At 41.6% G+C, this 10,000-nt stretch overlaps 1 protein-coding gene across 1 annotated transcript in view; it reads right to left on the bottom strand.

Moving 5' to 3' along the window:
- Nucleotides 1-10,000, bottom strand: part of LOC107387289 (corticotropin-releasing factor receptor 1) — a 112,642-nt gene that overhangs the window by 45,180 nt on the left and 57,462 nt on the right. The window contains exon 5 of the mRNA XM_015962179.3: nt 882-967. Coding sequence (XP_015817665.1) covers nt 882-967 — 86 coding nt within the window. The remainder of the gene's footprint in view (nt 1-881; nt 968-10,000) is intronic.

Raw genomic sequence — 10,000 nt, forward strand, 5'->3', positions numbered from 1 at the left:
GTCGTCATCATTACCACCATTATAACCATCATCATGATCGTCATCATCATCATCATCACCTTTATCACCACCATCACCATCATCATCACCATCACCATTATCATCACCATCATCATCATCATCATCATCATCATTATCATCATCACCACCATTATAATCATCATCATCATCGTCATCATCATCACCATCAATCATCATCACCATTATCATCATCATCATCATCATCATTACCATTACATCATCATCATCATCATTACCATTACATCATCATCATCATCATCATCATCATCATCATCGTCATCACCATTATCATCATCATCATCGTTGTCATTACCATTATCATTATCATCACCATTATCATCACCACCATCATCATCATCATCATCATCATCATCATCATCATCATCATCATCATCATCGTCATTGTCGTCATCATCATCATCATGATCACCACCACCACCTATGTAGAGTACATTATTAACATCAGTATGCAGATGGAGAACAGCCTGGAGCTTTTGGATCCAAACACGGCCGAGCAGGAAAATCACTGCTGCAGTTTATTTTTGGGAAGTCTGGGAAGCAGCCGTGACTTTGGGTCCTGAGGCGAGCTAACACAATAAATGCACATTCAGGACATCCATCCTGTGTCACAGCAGATTCCTTCAAAGGAGATTTGCAGCATGTGTTGTATATATAATTAGACCTTCCTCCTCCTAGTGTCCCTGTAAGGAAGGGATGGTAGAGAAACCAGAGCCTGGATCCATAATTCCTATCAATAACATGGCAGTGGAATTGCTTCCTAACACCGCCCTTGTTGATGGGTGGTGCAGGCTCCCTGTTCTGGAGACATGCTCATTAATCAGCTGAGCGGCGAGTCTTACCTCCTCGTTAAGTATCGCTTTACACATGGAGTAGTTCCCCTTCTGTGCCCACGTCCCATTAGCAAGGCATTTTCTATAAACATTATCTGTAAAGAGAACAAGACAAGAACAAACAGATCATTAATCCTACAAGATCAGCAGCAAGTATTGTTCCAATAATTCTTCTTCTTTTGGAGGGAACTCAAAGTACTTTTGCCTGACCTGTAGCACTTTTATTTGACCTTTTCTGTCTGAGATGAATAAAATCTGTCATTATTCACACATTTATGCTCAGGACAGCCAACCACCTCCTACTTTAGTTCTGGCATAATTTTTTTACATTTAGCTTCCACGCGTGACCCGCATTAAACTTTCATTTCCCCAATAAAAAAAACCTGCTCAACCATCAGTACGCATGCTGACTTTTCTTGTTCCATATAAATCTGCACCTATGGAAGCATCAGCCGGAGGGATGGAACAGTGGGAGACGCCGATAAATGATGAAGAAACTCCATTTTTCAATCAGACGTGTTGGATCACAGCACAGGACAGACATGAGAGAAATGATAGGAGAGATGAAATGTGTTAGATTAAATAATCAAACGTTAGAGAGGAGCAGCATTATAAACCTTCATCAGCCGGAAGTTTGTGACTAAAATGAATGAAATTCATTATATTTGCAGTCAGTAAAGTAGAGAAGAAATTAATATCAGAGGGTTTATTGTAAATCATCATGTTTTTTTGTATAGTAATAATAATAATAATAATAATAATAATAAATAATAATAATAATAATAATAATAATAATAATAATAATAATAATAATAATTAATAATAATAATAATAATAATAATAATAATAATAATAATAATAATAATAATAATAATGGTAGGAAGCTGCAGCAAGAAACATTCCACACAGGTCTGAAGGATTATTCCATGTCCAGGTCAGGCTCCCTGTCAGCGGCTGAGCGGCGCTGGCCGGATCATCGCTCACTCGTCTGGCACCGGAACATTTTTCACTGAGGTTTTATGGACAGCTCTGACCCCGATCCAGTGACGGGTCGACTCAAATCCCCTTTTCTGGTGACAGCCGCTCCATTTTGTTAGAGAATGCAAAGTTTGTGGAGCAACAAAAGCTTTACAATTGCAAAATATCCGATGTAAAAGAATATATCTGGATGAGCATTAAAACAGAATTTTGGGAGCTTCTAACATCCAGATTAACAGCAGAATCCCATCAGTGGGCACCTGGCGCAGGATGCTGACCCTGAATGCGTGTTTTAATATCCATAAATGTTCTGGGCGGGTTGGAGATAAAATGGGATTGGGTAGCCAGGAGGTATTAATGTGCAATGAGCTGGATAAAAATAGCAGGTTGACACTGTAAAGAGACTGTCAGGCCCAATCTAGATTACCTTGCCTCTGATATTCCCTAAACCACAAACGCAACATCCTAGAGCGCTTTTAAACATTCAACCATGTCAGTCAGGAGGTTGTGGGATCGCTGTGTTGGGAGAGTGTGTCTAAAAATCACACACATTATTTATGAAGGTTATTTTAAAACAAGCACACCAGTGAAGGCGTACCATCTTCTTTTACTTTTAAAACTGTTGTTTTCTCAAATTAAATCACTTTAACTCTTTTATCAGTGAACTGGAAAAAAATCTCCATAAAGTCCATAATTTTCACCTTTAATTCGAGCCACATTTCCATGAGTACACAACCACCCTCAGGGCTGCTGCTCACACTTGATGCAAATTTATTGTAGTCAAAGCAATAAAGTCACTTTGTGTCCCATAAAGATAAAACTGTCCTGATGGGCAACAAAGTGGATGTGCAAATGCTAAGAAAGGAAGCAAACAGCAAGCTGAGACCTTCATCCTGACTCCGACCTCACTGGGATTTATGGATGATAGACACGTGTGTGTGTGTGTGTGTGTGTGTGTGTGTGTGTGTGTGTGTGTGTGTGTGTGTGTGTGTGTGTGTGTAATAAGGTAATAAAGGGTCCTCACGGCGGGCATTTAACAGTTGAAGATAATTAAAACTGATTTCCTGCCAAGAGCAACAATTCTATTAGTTATGTGTTTTTGTCTGCTGCAGTCAGATGGATCCAAAGAGTGTGATTGGTCAAGTTTAGTTGCTTTGAGCTAGGAGACAAATCTGACATCACTGCCTCCAGTGTCACTTTATTGATGTCTAAACCATCAAATAATGTGCGTATTAAAATTACAATTAAAGGGACATTTTCTCCATTCTGATGAATATTTCTGGAGAAGTTCCTAAAGGTGTGGGAAACTCATTTCATCAATACATTTGCAGCAGTCTCTGGTAGGAATTAATGCCTTACAAGCCGTACTAGGGGCAAATTAAAAAGCCCACAATTGCTTGTTTAAGCGTCGACAATTCTGCTGCTGCTCTGTGCAGGATTTGGAGTCTTGTTTGGACATCTTGTCTCTGACTGGCTAACAGCAGCGCGATTCTACCACTGACTCTGTTTGCTTTGCAGCGTTGATGGTTTATCTCCTCAAATAACAGAAGCCTCAAGGAGTTTTGCTGTGTGGCGGAGTTGCTAATGCTAATTGGTAGCTTCTACTAGCCAAGATATTCTCTGCCGTTTCCTGGACGCTAAACCAATGTAACGGTTCACTAAATAGATGTAAATTAAACCCTTACACCAACAACAGCTTTCCCTGTTTTTCAGTCAAGACGGTTGTGTCCAACGTTAAGTTACAGTGTGACTTAGATCTGTCAGGATTCTCAAATCCTAGAGTTTTTATCAGAAGCTAATGCAAGAGATAGGTGTAGGAGACTATTTTCATGTTCAGCTTGCATAGAAAACTGACAGTGACCAGTGTTGGGCAAGTTACTTCAAAACTGTAATGCATTATTTATTACTTGTTACCCTCATTTTAAAGTAATTCATTACATTACAATATTACTGATTTTAAAGTGTAAGGCATTACACTACTTTTGCATTACTTTAAGTAACTTTCACCAAAACAACTTCAATATGAATCTGGTAATGTGACGCTCAGTGAGCTCATGACATATATGTGGAAAGTGATGTGGTGTCTGAGCTAAGATTGCTGTTAATAACAGTCAGATATAATAAAAGTGCTTTAAAATGATTGTTTATTAAATAAAAGCAACAACAATCTGTACTCTCAGCACGCTGCCATCTTATATTAACTGAGCAGGGAGTGAGGTGGTGGAGGCTCCAAACCTATATTTGCCTTGGTCCCCAAATGCCTTGATACGGCCCTGGATGTGGGACTGACTTCTGGGGTGATCTGATTCTATCACATGTATAAATATTAAATGCTTATATATTATTGCTTTTCACTGGTAAAAATGTGTATTGGGGGTAAATCTACCAACTTTTTTCTTTTTTTCTTGATTTTATTTGAATAATTTCCTGCCCTTTCTCTCTCTAACCTTCCTGCATGCTGCATGTTTTCTCCGTCTTCCAGAAAAAACTGTTTCCTAGACTTCCTACTTTCTATCAGCCAAAGGGATCTTCACATGCGCAGCGCTCCAGCAGTAATGAGTTGAACTCAGCTGAGGCAAAGCACGTCAGAAAAGCACAAAATACCAGAGAATATGCGCTGATATGAACGATCGCAAGTGAATTATTTTGTTTTAGTGGAGCGATTTTGTGAATGTTACAGCGGCCGCGTGCAGGACGCAGCTGGCGTAGTTGAGCCGTTACCGCTGCGTCCTCTCTGCCCGCAAAGCTGAGTCCATAAATGACGTCATATATGCAGATACTGGATCTTTCTTCGGGTTTCCCGCAATTTGAATTTTTAAGGAACACATCTTGATTCTGGGTTTAAAAATGCATTGTAATTACCGCGTTACTGACAAATGTACCGAGTAAATATTACCATTTTCTTTCCCTGTAACGCCTTACATTACCACATTACAGCAAAAAGCAATGCATTACAGTAATTAATTACTTTTGTACCGCATTACTCCCAACACTGACAGTGACTGATTACAATCAGAAAAAATTCATTAAAAAAATATATTTTTTCAGTGAAACACACCTTTAATAATCCCCCCTGACTCACTGTAGAGCTTTCTACACAGAATTTAGTATAGATGAGCTAACAGCTAGTCCAAGACAGTTAACAGTAGCTTGTCCAAGCTAATAGCTAGTCAAAATGCACTTTCAAAGGTTCTTGCTGTCATCTTGACACTGCTTTAATCTCCAAAAATTCCTTAAAATAAAGCTGTGCCATGAGTTTGAATGTTCATGGTTATTTTGACTATAATATGAAGGCAGACAGGAGGATACCATCTCTTCTTTTTGCAGATGATGTGGTCCTCTTAGCTCTGTCAGACTGTGAACTCCAGCTCTTGCTGTGGAAGTTTGCAGCAGAATGACAAACGGCTGGGATGAGGATCAGTACCTCCAAATCCAAGGTCATGGTTCTTGACCTGGAAAGGTTGGTTTGACTATTCCGGCTTGGGGCAGAGGTCCTACATCAAGTTTAAGTAGCTTGGGGTCTTGTTCATAGATGAGGGAAGGTGGGATCAGGGATGCACGGGTGGATCGGGTGGTCTGCAGTGATGTGGAAGCTAAACCAGTTTGTTGTATAGAAGAGTGAGCTAATGCAGAAAGCAAAGCTATTAACTTGCCGGTCAATCTTCAGCCAAATCCTCACCTATAGTAATGAGATTTGGGCAATGACCCACAAGATCATGAATACAAGCAGCAGGAATGAGTTTTCTCCATCAGGTGGTTGAGTTACAACTTAAGAGATATGGTAAAGTTTTGACTATCAGGAGAGACCCAGAGTGGAGCCGCTGCTCCTCCATCATGTCTCCACTTTGGCCAGGGAACGCCAGAGAGTTCTGCAGGTTGAGGTTGCTGTGGAAAAGGGAGTTTGGGCCGCTCTAGCAGAGCTGCTGCCCAAACAGGTGATAACGGTTATTTCAAGTGAAAATTGAAGAACTTTTAGTTGAATAAGCCACAGTTAGCTGTAGCTGTTCACACTTGTGAACAGTCACTCAACTCCAGATGAATAATCTGAATTAGCAGTTGCATAAAAAAAACATCACATGAACTGCTCAAAAAATCAGAAGGTTGGAGTTGCGTTACGATGACAGCTTGGTCTGTAAAGATCCACTTAAGTGTGCTGACTGGGACAGCAGTAGCTCAGGAGCTCGGTTTGTCCAGTACTCGGAAGGTTACAGGTTCGATCCCAGCTCCAACCAGAAAATGCTGCTGTTGTGTCCTTGGGCAAGACACTCAACTCGCCTTGCCTGCTGATTGTGGTCAGAGGGACTGGTGGCGCCAGTGTTCAGCAGGCCTAGCCTATGTCAGTGCACCCCAGTGCAGCTATGGCTACCGTAAATACTATTAGCCTGTATTCAATTAACGGCCGGGTATCATATTTTGGCCGGTGTCGGAGTCGGCGGAGGTGAATAATGCCCGGTATTTTATTGTGGCTGGGTGGAATGTGGTAACAAGCAAGTACGGGGGGGGGGGGGGGGGGGGGGTGTTGTGTCATCCGTCTCACTTTTGATTTGCCAGTGATAGACCGCGAGGGTAACTTTAACCATGCGGAGACGAAGAGGAGGCGAAAATTTGATATCAAGTTCATAGAGAACGTGCTGGTTATGCTGCAGAACACTCTGGGGAGCAGTAGCAGGGGTTGTATGAACTAGTCAACTTCACTATAGTGACTTTTTATGCCTGTCATTGACTAGTCGCTGTCACGTGATAATGACCGGCAAGATGCAGCCCTCGGAAAAGACAGCAGCCTGCTGTCAGCAGGTGACAAGCTCCTGCGCGTCAGGGGGGCAACGCTCTGTGCCAGAGCGTCGGTACTGACACGCGATCGTTCATGTCGGCTCATTTCCTTTAATGTTTTCTGTCTTTTATTTGCGCCTGATGCGTTTCGCTGCTGTGGAACGGGGCGCATCACCTTGTCCTCCGACGCACCGATCACTGATGCGGCCGCCAAGCAGCGAGCACCCCGCTGTTTTTGCGGTTGGTAGATCTGCGTCCTGAGCACGGCCACAGTAACATTATCAAATTAGGTGTCGCCACCTCAAAAACTAATTTAACACGCAATCGTTCATGTTGGCTCATTTCCTTTAATGTTTTCTGTCTTTTATTTGCGCCTGATGCGTTTCACTGCTGTGGATCAGAGCGCATCACCTGTTTTGTCCTCCGGTGACGCACCGATCACTGATGCGGCCGCCAAGCAGCGAGCACTCCGCTGTTTTTGTGGTCGGTAGATCTTTTAGAACTGCAGTTCAAAGGTAACTCATGAGGTGAATATATATGAACCCAGGTAGCAGTTTCTCTTTAGGATTGAGAGGAGATGCAGGAGGACAATAAACAGACAGGACAGAAAAATAGTCAAATAAAAACAAGTTAGGTTTTGTACCTGGTGGTTGCAACAAACAGACACCATTGAAGGTAATCAGAAGTGAGGAACAGAAAATGAAATAATTATTTTTATGTTTAGAGCAGCAGGAACTCCGAGAGGCTGCAGGCGCATCAGTGAGTTTGCGACAGGAGGAGGGGGGAGAGGGCTGAAGCAGAAACTACCGTTGTTAAAAGAAATGTGTTTAACTTTGAAAATGTGGGCGCAATTTTAATTGTCAAAAACTCCAGCGAACCATTAGTTCATTTTGCTCAAATAGAAATTGAGGCCTGCCTCTAATTCTGGTCCTCCTTCCAATAAAGGCCTGGAGCTTGATGAGCTTGAGTCAAATACAGGCCCGGGCCTGTATTAGAGGATTTACGGTATGTAGCTCATCATCACCAGTGTGTGAATGTGTGGATGACTGATTGTGTTATAAAGCACCTTGGGGGATTGTATAACCCTAAAAAGGTACTATACAAAAAAAGGCCATTTTTCTATCAAAAACAGCTTCACTTATCAACAGTAAAGTGATACAGTGAAACAAACAGCATAAAGTAAAATTTTAAACAAACGCATGCGGTACATGTACTTATACAACACGTTTAAATAACTGTGGGGTTTAAAACAAAATACATTTAACTAATCAGTTAAGTAATAATCTTAAGCAAATGTGCAAAACGAAAAAAAAGCATCAATTGTTCTGTCTGTGCAACAAATGGTTTGTTTTTTTGTGAACAACACGATCTGAAAGAGGTTGAACGAGGACAAACAAAAGCCACATCAGCTGTGTAGCGTTGGTGAATCACCTCATGGAACATCTCATAAATAGTCGGCTGATTAACAGAAAGCAGCTCAGTGAGCAGTTTCATGATGCTGAGACATTTCAAACAAGTGATGGGGAGGAGGTCAGCTCTACATAGACACACACACATCAGTATGAAACAATATGATCATCCACTAAATAAAATCCTGACAAGATTCCCAGAACCGTGAGTCACATGGGATTCAGTCCTGCAGGCAGCTCTGGATTCAAAACAGACACCCTCCTGTATAAAATCACTGCATGGGAACAGGAAGACTCCTCAAAACCACTGAGAGGAAACACAGATCATCGTTGTACACAGTTGGACCTTTCAAACAAAGAAACAGCATACGAATTAGAGCCAGAACTGTTGCGGCCTCTGCTCATTTAGGATGCGATGGAGTAGAACCAGGAAGTGAGACTACACTAAAACATGGAGTCCTCCAGGCTGCAGACAGGGGCAAACACCAGGCCTCCTGCACTGACTCCACTAACTCTAATCCTCCTGGAGATGACCCCACCACTCATTTCATTACCCAGAGAATTATGACTTGTAATTAGCTTTTAATAACTCCAGTAGGTGTGAAATTAGGGGTGAGGTAGATAGGATTTATTTGAAGCTGATGTCTACTGTTTTTAGCCCTGCACATAGCAGCTCTCTGGGGTTTCACATGCTGACATGTCGCCAAAACACCCAATGCAACACTTAAAGGAGAACTGGAACCGTAAAAGATGAATGCGACTTTGATCAAAGCACATTTAAAAAGATTTCATATAACTTTACCCATGATCCTTTACTAATCCTGACCAAGTAGATTTACAGTATTGGGAAACCAGGAAGTGAAATGTGCTACACATAGACAAGAAAGTAACCAACGCGTTATTGCTTTACCGAGAAAGTATTTTGTATTAAAAAACATTTGGAGTGTTTACTATAGCTTCATTATCGTTTGGACACAAAACTGCTAGGGTCTGCTGAGGCCACAGAGCCTAAATTTGCCACTTCTATGGTGTGCCTCGGAGGCACCCAGACTCATCAGGAGGGGGGACATTAAATGAGTTTCCATCCCACACCATTCCAGCTACAGCTAGACCGTTCCCAACCTGCTGTCCATTAGGATGAATGCATGTTGAACGCCTCGACACAACGCTGGTCTACAAGCTCCCTCTGAGAGGAACCCGCCGTTAGAAACTCCGGGTCTGTGCATATTTTATGCGTAGGAACTACTACACCCATTGTGTGGTATTCATCATTTTGTACATGTGTGTGAAAATGTTCCTAAATATAAGAAAACCTCAGACTTCAGACCTGAGTGCTTTGTCATAAAAGTAGTCCAAAATGGTGCCTGTGATTCCTTTATGTTACTAATTATTTTCACTTGCAGTCAGTCTGGTTATTTAGGTCACCAAGCAGAATTGGGACTTTTTACTTACAATGCTAGTTGGATCCATTCACTTACTGTGTTTTATGCTAAGCTAAAGCTAAAGGAGTGCAGCAAGGTAAGGAGAATGACTGGGCTGTTTAAAACTGTTATTTTCCCGCATATCTAACTCCGAGAAACATGTCAAAAGACAACATTTCAATTTTGGGTGGAATATCCCTTTTAACATGATCTCCCTCTTACTTTTGAGACATGAACTACTTCCTCCTTCATGCTCGGATCCACTTTGGTGGGAGTGTACCCACCCAGCATCTAAAGATACAACCACAAAACTCATTTTCACAGAAAGTGGTTCTTATGTAATAATAATAATTAAAAAAGTCATTATGCTCAAGTAACAAGATGGTCCAGGTGCAAAACAGTCTTTTCCTGTAGTCCAAACCTGTCAGAAAATATCAGATCATCAAACGTAAAGTGTCAAAAGACCCTGAAGTGATGAATAAAAACCAGATCGTTTGGTCTCCTCCCTTCTGAAAGGCTGACAGAGGAAAGGTGAGGGTGAGTTGGATTA

The sequence above is a fragment of the Nothobranchius furzeri genome, chromosome 16, assembly GCF_043380555.1.
Source record: "Nothobranchius furzeri strain GRZ-AD chromosome 16, NfurGRZ-RIMD1, whole genome shotgun sequence".
Lineage (NCBI taxonomy): Eukaryota > Metazoa > Chordata > Actinopteri > Cyprinodontiformes > Nothobranchiidae > Nothobranchius > Nothobranchius furzeri.